Source organism: Nothobranchius furzeri, chromosome 8 (genome assembly GCF_043380555.1).
Source record: "Nothobranchius furzeri strain GRZ-AD chromosome 8, NfurGRZ-RIMD1, whole genome shotgun sequence".
NCBI lineage: Eukaryota > Metazoa > Chordata > Actinopteri > Cyprinodontiformes > Nothobranchiidae > Nothobranchius > Nothobranchius furzeri.
The window spans coordinates 76,796,941-76,812,840 of record NC_091748.1 but is presented as its reverse complement, the minus strand read 5'-3'; the positions used below and the strand labels follow the sequence as shown (position 1 = coordinate 76,812,840).

The 15,900-nt window shown below is 44.4% G+C and overlaps 1 protein-coding gene across 2 annotated transcripts; it reads left to right on the top strand.

Moving 5' to 3' along the window:
- Positions 1-296: 296 nt before the first annotated feature.
- sirt5 (sirtuin 5) lies at positions 297-14,998 on the top strand. 2 transcript variants are annotated; one of them, XM_015971192.3, is made up of 10 exons: positions 297-418; positions 1,170-1,266; positions 2,424-2,520; positions 2,604-2,737; positions 4,577-4,802; positions 8,358-8,445; positions 8,859-8,912; positions 9,378-9,501; positions 14,393-14,508; positions 14,590-14,691. In XM_015971192.3, the coding sequence occupies exons 3-10, from the start codon at positions 2,424-2,426 to the stop codon at positions 14,660-14,662; spliced, it is 912 nt and encodes a 303-aa protein (XP_015826678.1). In that variant the 5' UTR covers positions 297-418; positions 1,170-1,266; the 3' UTR covers positions 14,663-14,691. The 2 variants fall into 2 exon arrangements, with proteins under 2 accessions (XP_015826678.1, XP_054607983.2); XM_054752008.2 differs by lacking the exon at positions 14,393-14,508 and having other exon boundaries at positions 14,590-14,998.
- The last annotated feature ends 902 nt before the right edge of the window (positions 14,999-15,900 follow it).

Genomic DNA, 15,900 nt, shown 5'->3' with positions numbered 1-15,900 from the left:
AACAGTGACAAAGTCGCCGAGTTGGCAACACTGATCCTCAGTCCAGCAGAACGCGGAGGCTGGAACCGGAACTGATGAACAAGACGCGATTTAACGCAGCAACAATTACCCAGATCTATCTAGAAAAAAACCATGTTTTCAGATATTCAGTAATTATTTTGACTGAACATTTAATTAGGCTAAATCAACTCTATTAATATAATTAACAAATAATTCCACTTGAAGTCAAATGACTGTAACCGGAAACCATTTAACCAAATAAATGATCATTGCTGTTCCAGCCTCTCAAGTGCGTTTTTCATATTGGGTGAAATAAGAGGGAACCAAAAATAAACACAGTTATATTACAGAGCCTGCCTATAATAAATCGTATTTCCAAACTTTTAAACTTTGGACTCAGTCATGACCCTAACTTGAGGTAAGCTGATCAGCCATTGACCAAAGAGCCTTGTCAAATATGTATTTCTATGTTTTTGACTATATTTTGTGTCATAAAAGCCAGAGGTGAATTATTTAATGGTAACCTGACTCATGCTTTACTGGTTTTCCTGTTCCACAGCAGGATCCAGATCCTGACCCCAAATTTTAGAACCATAAAACGCTTTTACTATTTAGCATTGCCCAATACAATTTGTAATTTAAACTTAAAATAAAAACAGACATTTTGTGCATTTTTTTAGCATGTTTGCCCCTGAAACGTTTTTGTACTCTTAGGCTGAATTTTGGATGTTTGATCATAAATGTGTTGGAATAAATATTAAAAAGGACAAACCTGAGAACCAACTGTTGTGTTTGTATATGTATCATGTTTACACATCTGAACACATAAATACAATAATTGAATAATATAAAAATAAACAATTACCTTTGTGTGTTTACCTGCATTGTTTTTTCCTATTCTCTAAGTGTGTGTACTTCCTTAACGAGTGCATTTTCCCATTGTGGGATTAATAAAGTCTATTATTTATTATTAATAGAAAATTCTATTATTTTTTATTCTATTCTCAACATCTCAGTAAAAACTTTTGTTCAACAGCGTCCTCTGCTGGTCAAAAGCTTCTATTATTTTTTATTCTATTCTCAACATCTCAGTAAAAACTTTTGTTCAACAGCGTCCTCTGCTGGTCAAAAGCTTTAATGTTTGCTCACCTCGTTCTTCCCGTTGATAGGCTGCTGTCCTCCCAGCTGATCCATTCCTCCACAGCCGCAGGAGAATAACTCCTTTGACTTCCTGGTAGAAGCAGCTGCTTGGCGTTTGTCTGACAGGTAAGAGTTGTTAATAAACCTAAAAGCTCACAAAACACTTCACTCAACTTCAGTTAATCCCGAATAGCAATAACACGCTAACCCGAAGTAGCAGCGCTTTGCTAACTTCCTGTTTGGTATCGGACCATTAGCTTAGCCAGCCAGGTCGCATTAGGATAGTTTAATGCTGCGTTTACTGTACATGGAAATTTGAGCTCTACGTCTCTGAATCGCTACAGTTGACATGATTTACTCTTATAGAAAGGTGTTCTGTTTAATATAAATAATTACTTTGTATGAAATAAATGTAAATTGGAAGCTGAGACAAATATATTTGAAATCAAAACTAGAAACATGTAGAAATCGAGTTGTTAGTGAACGCAACACACCAGTAGCCAATGAAACTTAACTTTGAATTAATGTTTGCTGTAGTGACCATTACAGTGGACGTTTTTTAAATTTATTTTTTATTTTTATGATTTTTATTTAAAAAAAATTGCTATTAAGCACAGCTGCTGAAGACTTTGTTGCATCTGAGCCCCTCCATTTGGACTTCTGTAAGGCAAGCCAACATATTTCATATTCAGAACGCACGCTGTCCGCTAACGTGGACATGTAATAAATTATTTGTAAATTATTAAATGTTACAAAAAATATTTGTTGAAATTTGTTTCATTCACACCTGAAGATGAATGAAAACAATTGTTAAAAATTCATGGTTCAAGATTTCATAATTCATGCATCAAAGGGTTAAAGAGATAATAAATTATTCACGTGAGAAAATGTAGCTTTTTCCCAGAAAATAACAATTAATTAAAATGTTTTTACCTTTAAAAATCTGTGTTTTTTGTAGTTTTCCATCTGACATTGGCAAATTTTCAATATCAAAGCTTTGTTCTCAATGCAGCTGAGGATTATATTTTAATTTGTTAAACCACTGGTAGTCGATTTAAAAACCACTTATACACACCAAAGTGTTTTGTTACTGCCCACACATCAGTACATAAACCGTCACATTTCATTAGGGAATCCTCTCAAGTTGACTTTTTTTGTTGCTTCATCTAAACCAGAGAAAAGATTGACTCTTATCTGACAGTCTTCCTTGCTTGTAACTCAGAATAAACTAACTGTGCAGAAGACTGAATATAATATATTTCTTCTCCATTTACTAAAACCAGATGATTGCGAACCATTTCACCTGCAGAGGCATTATAAACACTCACCTGTATACCCACCTGAGGAAGCCGTGGAGAATCCAGGACATGGCCAGTTCAGGTAACCTCGGTTAATTGCAGTTACTGCAGAATAAATCAGTGTGAGCCTATTTGCAGAGTGACTCGGTCTCTTGCTTTGTTCAGACATGGCTGCATTCAGGGAGATTTTCTCCAAAGCCAATAACATCGCCATCATCACTGGAGCTGGGGTGAGTGCTGAGAGCGGCGTACCCACCTTTAGAGGAGCTGGAGGCTACTGGAGAAAATGGAACGCACAGGTGGGTGGGCGGCTACTGGTGTCCATTCCTCCATGGCTTTTAGAAGAGAAGATAGAAACAAGTCCTGGACATGGACGGGGTTGTTCCGTAATCGCATTGGAGGGTTGCAGGATCACTCCCAGTTCCCTGCAGGAAATTCTGCTGTTGTGTCCGTGGTGGTCGGAGGGACCGGTGGCCCCTGCACTCGGCAGCCTCACCTGTGTCAGTGCGCCCCAGGGAAGCTGTGGCTTCAGTGTAGCTCATCACTATGTGTTTGTGAAGGGATGAATGATTTACTAAAGATCTTTGGAGTCCTCTGACTCAGAAAGGTGTTATACAACTGCAGGTCATTTATCGAAATGTACTCATTGCTACTTAACTCTGCAATGCATCAGTAATAACTATTTATGTTTATGATTGCATTGAAGCTGTTTACAATTATCAGCTCAGGCAAAAGAAGCTTTCTTCCACATTATACACTTTTTTTGTTCTTTATAACTAAAATAAACATGAAAACAGCTCTGAAATGTTACTATAAGAGCAGCTGAACGGTTCTGGCCTCCCTCCACTGGCTTCCGGTCTGTTATCGTTCACACTTTAAACTCCTCGTCTTCTTCCAGGGTGGTGCTCCCCCTATCTGGCCACACTCCTGAACAGACATTCCCCATCACGCGCTCTGCGCTCCTCTGACCAAGGCCTGCTCGCTGTCCCTCGGTCTAGGTGTCGTACTCGCGGGGACCGGGCTTTCTCAGTCCTAGCACCGTCACTCTGGAACCAGTTGCCACCCTCAGTCAGGCTGTCCCCATCTCTGCCAGTCTTTAAGAGTCGCCTAAAAACACACCTCCTCCGCTTGGCGTTTCCAGAACATGTTTGATTTTAGCCTTCTTTTATGTTGATTTTAATTCCCTGCTTTCATTGGTCTCTTTATCTCTTGTTTTACCCGTTTGTTTTCAACTTTAATGTTTTTACCTGTTTTTCTCATGTACCTTGTTCAGCGCCTTGGGCTTCCCGACTGGGTCCCAGAAGGCGCTTTATAAATAAAGCTTTGATTGATTGAAATGGAACAGACTAGCATCTCGTGACCGCGGCTTCCACGGCGGTCATGTAACGTCACGTGACACAAGAGATAACGTTATGTTTTATATGTATTAGTTTCAATATAAATATGTAACAAGACTTTTACTTTTTAAATTGTGTTTATGTTTATTAAATTAAAAATATAAGTGAGTTACTACCCGCTAGCCACCGAAGCTGCAACTACTAAGCTACTAACCAACCATAGATAACTTCTTTGTATCTAAAAAAAAAACATTTCAAATTAGCTGACTGACTTTTAAACTTGAAAATTGTCCCCGAAGTAGCTGCCGGCTTCTGATCCACCGTCTTTTTGAAAATACCGTGGTGTATTCTGGGTAATTTTTGACCAAGGCTAGGCTACAAGAAACCTCCTGTGTATCCTCGCTCAGCTAGCTAAACGGCTAACAAACGGAGAACACACGCCTCGGTAGAAAATGAACATTGGAACACGCCTTGGAGGCTCCCGATGATGTATCTCCTAGGCAACCGGGGCGGGGCCAAGACATCAAAGCGAGGTTCCTTGGCATTGAGAAACACCCTGGGAGATCGGGGTTCAAGTCCCGGTCGAGTCATACCAAAGACTTTAAAGTTGGACCCAGTGCCTCCCTGCCTGACATTCAGCTTTACGGGGTTGGATCAGGGGGTTAAACCACCAAATAGTTCCCAACCACTCCCCACGGGGATGGAGATGCCACTTCACCTGCGTTTAACTTCAATGCTACGTAAGTTCTGCATCAGAAAGCTTTTACAGCTTTTCCGTGATATTTCCACATTTCCTGGCAGGACCTGGCAACTCCAACGGCCTTCAACAAGAACCCTTCCCGTGTCTGGGAGTTCTACCACTACCGCCGTGAGGTAATGCTGACGAAGAACCCAAACCCGGCTCACCTGGCCATCGCCGAGTGTGAGGATCGACTCAGCAGACAGGGACGTAAAGTCAGCATTATCAGCCAGAACATCGATGAGCTCCACCGCCGCGCCGGATCCAAAAACATCCTGGAGATCCACGGTGAGATCATTTAAAATTGTTCTGTTGCTAAACTAAACAACAGATTAACATTTGTTAGTTAGAAGTTTGTTTTTCATATTCAGGGATCAGGAGCAGCGCCAGGAATTTACCCCGCAGTATCTTCACAGTTACTCAAGAATTGTGATTGCCATGCCGTTACTCTGACTAACTTTAGCCTCACTTACACCTGAAGAACAAAGCACACATTCTGGACAGAGAAGACAGATGTTCGAGAGAGGAGGAAAAGCAGATATCTATGTCAAATGTGAAAAACCCACTTTAAATAGGGGAGGGGCTTAGATTTTACCTTTCCAGTACCTTTAATGCAGCTTTGAATCTCATCCCTAAGCAGTTTCAGTCCAGGTCACACCTTCCTGCATCTAATCAACACAACGACTCCCTCTCAGTAGAGGCTAACGGCTCATTAGGGGATGGAGTGGAGGGGTATTCAGAGTAGTTTCTGCTCGTTAAATAACAACAGATAGCTACAGCTTATAAGCTTGACTCCAGTCAGAATGGACAAAGCTCCTCGGATGAGAAGCAAAATGTCTTTGAGAAACTAAAGAAGTCCAGTTGGCTTCATTTGAACCCTTTTGGATTACCATGACCTGGACGACTGAGAACCTTCACCAGTTTAAAATGAAGTAGTTCAATTCAATTCAAGTTTATTTATATAGCACCAAATCACGACAAGAGTCGTCTCAAGGCACTTCACATAATAAACATTCCAATTCAGGTCAGTTCACTAAGCCAATCAGAAATAATGTTTCCTATATAAGGAACCCAGCAAATTGCATCAAGTCACTGACTAGTGTCAGTGACTATACAGCAATCCTCATACTAAGCAAGCATGCAGCGACAGTGGAGAGGAAAACTCCCTTTTAACAGGAAGAAACCTCCAGAGAATCCCGGCTCATTATAAGCAGCCATCCTCCACGACTCACTGGGGATGGAGAAGACAGAGCGCACGCACGCACACACACACACACACACACACACACACACACACACACACACACACACACACAGACAAGTAAATAAATATATATATATATATATATATATATATATATATATATATATATATATATATATATATATATTTATCCTGCAATGGACTGGCTCTCTGTCCAGGGTATACTCTGCCTGATTGCCCATTGACTGCTGGGGATGGGCACCAGCCTAGCTGTCCATAAAGGTTATGAACAGAATCGGTGACAAAGGGCAGCCTTGGCGGAGTCCAACTCTCACTGGGAACGAGCTCGACTTACTGCCGGCAATGTGGCCCAAGCTCTGACACCGGTCATGCAGGGACCTAACAGCCCGCATCATAGGGCCTGGTACCCCATACTCCCACCCCCACAGGGCCCCCACAGGGCCCCCCGAGGGATGCGGTCAAACGCCTTCTCCAAATCCACAAAATACATGTAGACTCATTGGGCAAACTCCCACGCACCCTCCAGGATCCCCCTAAGGGTATAGAGCTGGTCCAGTGTTCCACGGCCAGGACGAAAACCACATTGCTCCTCCTGAATCTGAGGTTCAACAGTCTGACGGACCCTCCTCTCCAGAACCCCTGAATAGACGTTACCAGAAGGCTCAGGAGTGTGATCCCCCTGTAGTTGGAACACACCCTGCGGCCCCTCTTTTTAAATAAGGGGACCACCACCCTGGTCTGCCAGGCCAGTGGGACTGCCCCCGATGTCCACACAATATTGCAGAGCCGCGTCAGCCAACACAGCCCCACAACATCCAGAGCCTTAAGGAACTCCGGGCGGATCTCATCCACCCCTGGAGCCTTCCCAGAGAGGAGCTTTTAAACCACCTCAGTGACCTCAGCACCAGATATTTGAGAGGCCAACTCAAAGTCCCCAGACTCTGCTTCCTCACTGGAAGATATGTTGGTGGGATTGAGGAGGTCTTCGAAGTGCTCAGCCCACCGATCCACAACGCCCTGAGTAGAGGTAAGCAGGACACCGTCCCCACTATAGATAGTGTTGGTAGTGCACTGCTTTCCCCCCCAAGGCGCCGGATGGTGGACCAGAATCTCCTTGAAGCTGTACGAAAGTCTTGCCCCATGGTCTCACCGAACTCCTCCCATGCCCGGGTTTTTGCCTTGGTGACCACCCGAGCCGCGTTCCGCTTGGACTGCCGGTACCTGTCAGTTGCCTCTGGAGTCCCACAGGCCAAAAAGACCTGATAGGACTCTTTCTTGAGCTTGACAGCATCCCTAACCGCCGGTGTCCACCAGCGGGTTCGGGGGTTGCCACCACGACAGGCACCAACGATCCTGCAACCACAGCTCCGGTCGGCCGCCTCAACAATGGAGGCACAGAACAGGGTCCATTCAGACTCAATGTCCCCCGCCTCCCCCGGAACATTTTGGAAGTTCTGTCGGAGGTGGGAATTGAAGCTCCTTCTGACAGCAGACTCTGCCAGACGTTCCCAGCAAACCCTCGCTATACATTTGAGCCTGCCTGGTCTGACCGGCATCCTCCCCCCCCATCTGAGCCAACTCACCACCAGGTAGTGGTCAGTTGACAGCTCCGCCCATCTCTTCACCCGAGTGTCCAAGACATGCGGCCGCAGGTCAGATGAAACAACAACAAAGTCGATCATCGAGCTGCGGCCTAAGGTATCCTGGTGCCAAGAGCACATATGGACACCTTTATGTCTGAACATGGTGTTCATTATGGACAATCCATGACTGGCACAGAAGTCCAATAACAAAACACCACTCGAATTCAGATCAGGGGGGGCCGTTCCTCCCAACCACACCTCTCCAGGTCTCACTGTCGTTGCCCACGTGAGCGTTAAAGTCCCCCAGCAGAACGAGGGAGTCACCGGAAGGAGCGCTCTCCATCACCCCCTCCAAGGTCTCCAAAAAGGGTGGCTAGTCTGAACTGTAGTTTGGTGCAGAAGCACAAACCACAGTCAGAACCCGTCCCCCCACACGCAGGCGGAGGGAGGCTACCCTCTCATTCACCGGGGTAAACCCCAACGTACAGGCACAGAGATGGGGGGCAACTAGTATGCCCACCCCTGCTCGGCGCCTCTCAGTGGGAGCAACTCCAGAGTGGTAGAAAGTCCAACCCCTCTCAAGGAAACTGGTTCCAGAGCCAGAGCCATGCACTGAGGTGAGTCCGACTATATCTAGTCGGAACCTCCCAACCTCACACACCAACTCAGGCTCCTCCCCCACCAGAGAGGTGACATTCCATGTGCCATGAGTCAGCTTCTGTAGCCGAGGATCTGACCGCCAAGGTCCCCGCCCTCAACTACCACCTGTCACACACTGCACCCGACCCCTTTGGCCCCTCCCACGAGTGGTGAGCCCATATATAAATATATATAATCTCTCTCTCTCTCTCTCTCTCTCTCTTAGTTTTGTTTGTGAATTTTTGGTTTTTCAGTAGTTATTTTAGGCTTTACAATGATAAAATCTATAAAGCAACATAGAAATAAAGATTTAAAGACCAAAGATAGGCGTGGCTATTAAATACATCTGACATTAACGTGCATTTTTCTTTTCCTCTTGTGTTTCTGCAAATGCAGGCAGCTTGTTTAGGACACGCTGTATGAGTTGTGGCCACGAAGAGGCTAATTACAACAGCCCCATTTGTGCTGCTCTGGAGGGCAAAGGGTAAGAGCTTCATCTGGACTGGTTTGGGGGAATTTTGCTCAACAGAGTGGAAAGATGTTGTAAGAGATATTTGAGACATTTGAGCTGGAAATGCCAGAGAAAGCATCCCGTTTCAGTCAGTCAGTCAAATGTCAGGCAGCTAAATATCACCTGATGACACAGAAGGAGAAATTAGATTCACATCAAATGCCCCTCTGAAAGCCACGTTGTCAGCTTACCTGACATTTGAAATGAATGTTTGTGATAGACGACAACAGTTCCCTCCATCACAGCTGCACAATTAAACCCGTGGTCGAATGTGCAGTCTGCTGTCAGGAGTTCACAAAGCATTTAATACTATTTTCAAATGGACTGTCAGTAAATTTCACCACATCTAAGTTCCTCACCTGAGCCATGGCCGACTGTCTCCTCAGCGCTCCAGATCCAGAAGCACATGATGCCCAGATCCCCGTCGAGAAGCTTCCTCGGTACGGCCCGCTCAGGCTCTCCGATACCAGTCCGCTTCAGTCTGATGTCTTTGTTTTGACATGTGTGTGTGTGCACATGTGTGTGTGTGTGTGTGCATGCGTGTGTGCGTGCACATGTGTGTGTGTGCGTGCATGTATGCGTGCACATGTGTGTGTGTGTTTGTGCGTGCATGTGTGCGTGCACGTGTGTGTGCGTGCACATGTGTGTGTGTGTGTGTGCGTGCATGTGTGCGTGCATATGTGTGTGTGTTGCATGCGTAAATGTGTGCGTGTACATGTGTGTACGTGCACGTGTGTGTGTGTGTGTGTGTGTGTGTATGTGTGTGTGTGTGTGTGTGTGTGTGTGTGTGTGTGTACGTGCACGTGTGTGTGTGTGTGTGTGTGTGTGTGTGTGTGTGTGTGTGTGTGTGTGTGTGTGTGTGTGTGTGTGTGTGTGTGTGTGTGTGTGTGTGTGTGTGTGAACAGGTGCGAACAGAGGGGTTGCCATGGCCTCCTGAGACCAGCTGTGGTTTGGTTTGGAGAGGCTCTGGACGCGGACATCCTTTCCGGTGCAGAGGGCGTGTTGGACAGCTGTGACCTGTGTCTTGTGGTACGTTTGCGTGGAAAACGCTGGAACGACAAGTTTTTGTTTGGTTTCATATTAATATGAAACGCTTATTCCTATAATAACTGAGATCAGTTCAGTTGGAATCTTCAGTTTTGGGGTTTTTGAGCTTGAGATCTATTTCTTTGAACAGAGGCTGTTCAGAAAGTGGCATTAGATGGCAAGGCGGCTTTATTTCTATCGCGCTCTGCATACACAGAAGCAATTCAATGTGCTTTCCAGGTGCAAGATCAACAAGAACATAAAACATTAAATGAGCGTGACAGCATAACACAGCAGATTTTAAAATCTAAGTTAAAATAAGAAATAAAATTAGATGCAAGAATCAGACAAAAGGCAAAGGTAAAGGGTAGCAGTTACAGTGCAGACGGTGCGTTTTAGGCTGACGAATACAGGTAGGTTTTCAATTTTGATTTAGTTACTAGAATTAACAGCACATTTGAGGTCGTGAGCAAGCTGATTCCATCTGTGAGCGGCAGAGTAGTTTGGTTCTGACCCGGTTTAACCAGCTGACAGTTTCCTAAGGATCTCTAGCCCGTATGCTGGCCCCATGCCTTTGAGTTGGTTTATAAACCAGTAGAAGCACGTTGAAACGAATTCTGTGGTTTACTGGTAACCAGTGTAGAGATTTAAGAACAGGAGTGATGTGCTCGGTTCTACTGGTTATTGTTAGATCATTGAACAGCATGAGAAACAAATTAATGAATATGTTCAGTGTTTTTAGTCACAATGTCAATCAAATGGGCTATCACCATCCAGCAGAACACGTGTAGAGGATACAGCCCTGCAGGTTTGTGAGAATTCCTGGTAAATACGCCGTCTGTACGAAGACCACAGATGATTTGATGTACACTCTTGACATCTACAAATGCAGCTTTTAAAGGGACATTATGGAAGTGTGACAGCCAAAACATGTATAGAAATAATAAATGTCTTCTTCATACATTCTCCTGCAATGCCCTGGTCCTGTAGAATGAGCCCTGCAGTGGCGGATCTAGGATTTTTCTGAGGGTGGGGCCATCAAGGGGCCACAATATTTATAGAGGGGCCACGTACAGTCCAACATACTTGCATACTATTCCCAGTTTTGTATGGTAGATACAGTTTACCCCAACACCATGTTGAAAAACATTAATGCAATTGTACATCAATTTTTACTGTACATTGACAAAATACAACCACACACAGCATTTGAGAAATTTTAGCATTCAATTTATTTTGCAAAGCCACAAATATCAGGTTAAAATATGTTTGTGTGTGGAAAAAACACCAGAAGAATATCACAGGACCCTCTGCTCTTGACTGGGAAATGTCTGGTGGGAAGTCAATTAAATAAGTCTGAGTCAGTTGCTTATATCTCTCAACCTTTAACATTCATGGCATTCAGAATCTGCAAGTGACTGACTGCAAAATTCAATTAAATTTAAAGAGCCTTTACAAAATGAGAAGCACACCACCAGGTCCTACTGGAACAGAACACCGTTCTGATGTCTGCGCAGGATTCTGTGCATCACACTGGAAGATGTCTGAAAACAGCAAATGAGAAATTATCTAACATAAGCCAAATACATACACAAGCATTTATTACTTTCAAAGATCAATGTTTACCATTTGATCCTGCAGGATTAGCATTGATTGGTGACTCTGGTGGCCCAGCAGGATGGAAGGTTGAGTCATTAACTTCACTCTGGTTGTCTGAATTGGAGAGAGTCTTGTCCCAGTTTGCAGCTAAAATACAAATATATGTCAAACTCCAGCTAAATCCAGCCAAAACTTTGTTTTCTATGAGACCACATTTTTATTTATTTGAAATTGGAGACTTGAAAGATTGGACTATAAAGATGAGATGTGGTAGATGTAGACAAAGAAACCAATACAATTTAAATCCATTATGTTAATGTTATAGTAAACCACATCACCATGAAGCGGAAGAATTCAGTAAACATATGTGCCATTAGTACAAGATAACATCATTTAACAAATTTGAGATAATGGTGATTTTTTTTATTTTTACCTAGAATAATGGCAGGAAAAGTTGGACTAACAAAGGAATATCCAAAACACAAAATCTCTTTGGAAAACTTAACCTTGACCTTACTTAATCAACCAATTAGAAAATTCAGTGTTTCAAACAAGGACTTTTCCCACACATTTTACAATACATCAAAATGTCACAATTTAGGGAAACCTTGAAGGAATTGTGGGAAAGGAAACTTAACTGCAACATTACTGATGATGAACGGAAAGATGCTTTGAAAAACGTAAAATCATTTACTAAAGGGAAGCAACTTTGCCACTAATGATTTGTCACGATTAACAACTTCTATCAATTTAAACAATAATCCTTTATTTTTGGTGCTTGGAATAACTGACCCAATTATTACTGATAAATATAAAAAGCTCAATGCAAATTTTCTGTGCAAGAAAATGACTCCACATTAACTGGATCAGCTCCAAGATAAAATGGGAAAAGGTTATCCTCAATTATAAGCAGAAGACACTGGGCAGCATTAGGTCGTTTATAAGTGGTCAGTCCGTCCTGCTGGATAATGTGGTGCAATCATGATCTTTTTACAAAAGATTATGCGATGGCGGTGAAAAGGGAGCTTGGGGGCGGTCTCTGCGCTGCCACGGACTTCAGTTTATCTTGGACATAACTTGCTTTTTATTGCGATCAAAGCCACACTCATTAAGCTTTTTTAACAAGCCGCTCCAGAAGGTGTCTGTCCCCGTGCAGTCTCTGGTGATCTGAGCTTCAACTCTTACGGAGAGGCTCCCCGGCCATCATCTCAGCTGATTCTGTTTAGAAAAGCCAAACTTACGGCCCATGTTTACTTTCATTTTCAATAGTTGCCGGCCGGAACTCGGCAGTAACTGCCCACGTGATCAGGATACCCCCTTCTGTTGCGCCAAGTTGTAATATGCATTCACAAGTCCGGCGTTGCGGTGATATTAGTATCAACCGTGGCAGCACGAATGCCACAAAATTCCCGCAAGACCATGCCGCCACGGCGCGTTTATATTACACGTACGCTGATTTCCCAGCATGGTATGTCCTACAAGAGGCTGTCTCTCGTGTTTATCTGACATGACTGTTGCACAATAAAGATTATATTCTTTCTGACCTGATAAAGGGGGAATGGAGGTCCCTTGCCCTGTTCCAGCCTCTGGTCTACTGCCTCCTGCTGCTCTCTCTCTGATTTCTCCATGCTCGTTTTCACCAGCTGACACACTCACTCTCTTGGGAAAAAACTGCAGAATTCCCGCCTGTATCTGACCCTTTCTTTTCATGTTCTCTATCAGACAGTGCCAACTATTAACACACGAAATGCAGATTACAAAAGAAGTACATGGATTAGCAAGGGCTAACGTTTTTTCACAAGCCCTTTTTAACATTACCTTTAACTAATGTCGGCATTGCTTTCCATTGGACTTATTGTCAGACTTGACTTACATGGCAACTGTGAGTAAACAGTGATTCGTGACTTACCAACAAACTCCTCATAACGTGGACTCTCATCAGATCCGATGTCGGTTGAAAAGTTCTCCCTTCTTGGAATCTTTCAAATCTTCTTCTGTTAGATTTCACACAATATTTTGCTCCTTAGCGCCACACGGCCACTAGTGTTTGGACTCGGAATTGCATCCACCTATAATCTCATCACCGCACAAAGGACAGATGAGTGACAGGACAGGGGCACTACAGGGGCCAATCATATTTCAGCAGGGGCCAGTGCCCCTGTGGCCCCGCCCCTAGAACCGCCAATGGAGCCCTGGCATTTTTACTGTGATTGCCTGTTTTTCTGTAAAATCACAGAAAAAGAGAGATGCTCGGGTCGAGCAGGCTGCTTCATGCGCGTTCACGCTCAGGCATCGCCCGTAGCATTTGCTATCCGTAGCTTTAGCAGCAGAGAGAGAGGCAGTGCCACTTTGTCGCTGTTCCTAACGCCTAGTGACAAAGCTAGCTACATTTCTGAGGACCCTTAGCTACTTTCTGTAGAACTTTCTCCTAGATATTTCCTGCTAATTAGAAACAAAACAGCCATTTTCACTCCGAACCGTTCTTTGGTCTGTCGTTGTTTCAGCTGTCATCAAGGATATAAATGTTACAGATACTATAAATGTTACTAGAGTGTAGCTCACCTTGTAAGATGTCTGACTCTCATGCAGAAGACCTGGGTTTGATTCTGGATGTGAACATAGTTCATTTAGAGTTTCTTTTTTACATTAATGGTATATTTTTTTACAGTAAGATGCCCAAATTTTTATTTGAGACTCGCCGAACGGCATTGAATTCACAGATAAAAAAGATGTGGGTTCAACTTTCATTTTGGAACAATTTTTCAAGCAAGGGAAGGGAATGATCTGAGCATGCAGGAGGACTGACCCATCATAAACCTTTGTCGGCTGTGCTGAAGAGAAAGCTACAGAACCACATTATTTAATTAATTAGCTGCACGTTCTCCTGTCCTCTGTCCTCCGGGCCACACACACACACACACACACGGAGCTGACTGTCTCAGCTGTTATTTTCGTTAAGGAGTGTGCACGTACAGCATGCACGCCTCGTGCACGAGCCTACTATTGAAGCTGCCGCTACGCTTTTGGCCTGAGGGGGCAATCGCGAGCATAAAAATTCAAAAGTCCGTAAAGTCCCTTTAAAGGAATCAGTCTGAGTCGATTTAAAATCTCTGTTTTGGGATCTGAGCAACAGCTGGTTACCTCCAGAGAGAACTCTGATTTAATTCAATTCAGTTCAAATTCAAAGATACTTTATTAATCCCAGAGGGAAATTAGATCATATGAAGACCTTTTGGTTTGGTTTAAAGCTTGAATTCAGTGCAACACAATAGTGTAATAATTTATTTACCTGCAGGTCGGCACCTCGTCAGTCGTGTATCCAGCAGCCATGTTTGCTCCCCAGGTGGCAGCCAGAGGCGTCCCCGTGGCCGAGTTCAATATGGAAAACACTCCGGCCACCGAGCGCTTCAAGCACGTCTCGTTTTCTGTCAGATGATCACAGTCGTTGACCCCTCCAAGCCTCCTGTGGGTAACCGTCCTCCTCTTTTGCAGGTTCCACTTCCACGGTCCCTGCGGGACCACCTTACCCCCTGCACTGGCGCGCCACGAGAGCGAGCAGCACTGAGGGAACGCCATCAGCTTCTGGACAGTCCAGCAGCAAGATGTGTAGAGAACATGGAACACAGAAATCAAAGCAAAAGGGAAACTTGTTACAAACAGAAAACGTGAAGACCTATGCAGAATTTAAAGTACAGCTGCACCTTTGCTTGTTGTGAGATCTGAATTCTGAAGAGCTGCAGCTTAAACAGAATTTTATGAAAACATAAAGAAGGAAACGCAAAAGATGCCTGAAAAGCAGCTGTTGTGCTTTAGATGTGTGATGACGTGTAACAGCAGGGGGCAGTGTGGAGCTGCTGAAGCTTCCTCCTCAGGTGTGCTGTGGTTGTGATAAATATAGACAGGAGTGTAACAGACTTTAACGCCTGTTGGTATGGGCGCGGGTGTCCCTGATGAGGTGTTTGGGGGGGGGGGGGGGGGGGGATTTTTGCTTTCATTATTGCCAGGTCAACTCTCTCCGAAGACTTTGTGGTAATCAAGTGTGTAAATGTTTATAGTTGAGGTCAGAAGTGACTGAGCGCCAAATAAATCCTGTTATTGGACTGACTTGCCTCCATCACGTTAGCCCTATCGAAGAACAAAAATGTTGTTTTCCTGTGTGTGTGTGAGTGAGAGAGAGAGAGAGAGAGAGAGAGAGAGAGAGAGAGAGAGAGAGAGAGAGAGAGAGAGAGAGAGAGAGAGAGAGAGAGAGAGAGAGAGAGAGAGAGAGAGAGAGAGAGAGAGAGAGAGAGAGAGAGAGAGAGAGAGAGAGAGAGAGAGAGAGAGAGAGAGAGAGAGAGAGAGAGAGAGAGAGAGAGAGAGAGAGAGAGAGAGAGAGAGAGAGAGTGTGTGTGTGTGTGTGTGTGTGAGTGAGTGAGTGAGTGAGTGAGAGAGTGAGAGAGAAAGAGAGAGATTCTATCCATCCATTGTCTGAACCCGCTTGTCCATGTAGGGTCACAGGGGAACTGGTGCCTATCTCCCTGGACAGAGAGCCAGTCCATCGCAGGGCACACACACACACACACACACACACACACACTTTTCCGTGTGAAGCTCCGTCCACGCTCAGGCTCAGCCAGCAGACAATCACAATCCGGCTAATGTTCTGCTGATATTCAGGCAAGCTTGAAGAAACCTCCTGCTCTTCCAGCTCCTCCCCCTCTGCTTACCTGACTACCTCTGGCAGCGCGGTGTTCCCGCTCATCTGTACATCTGCCATGTGCACACAGCAAGCTACGCCTCCATCACCTGCTCATTAGAGAGAGG

What these genes read in the sequence shown, in the direction of transcription:
- sirt5 (XM_015971192.3), top strand. Translation starts at nt 2,424, where the DNA reads ATGATTGCGAACCATTTCACCTGCAGAGGCATTATAAACACTCACCTG. An exon ending in GCTGTGACCTGTGTCTTGTG is followed by an intron (nt 9,502 to 14,392) that starts GTACGTTTGCGT and finishes ATTTACCTGCAG; the next exon opens with GTCGGCACCTCGTCAGTCGT. An exon ending in CCGGCCACCGAGCGCTTCAA is followed by an intron (nt 14,509 to 14,589) that starts GCACGTCTCGTT and finishes CCTCTTTTGCAG; the next exon opens with GTTCCACTTCCACGGTCCCT.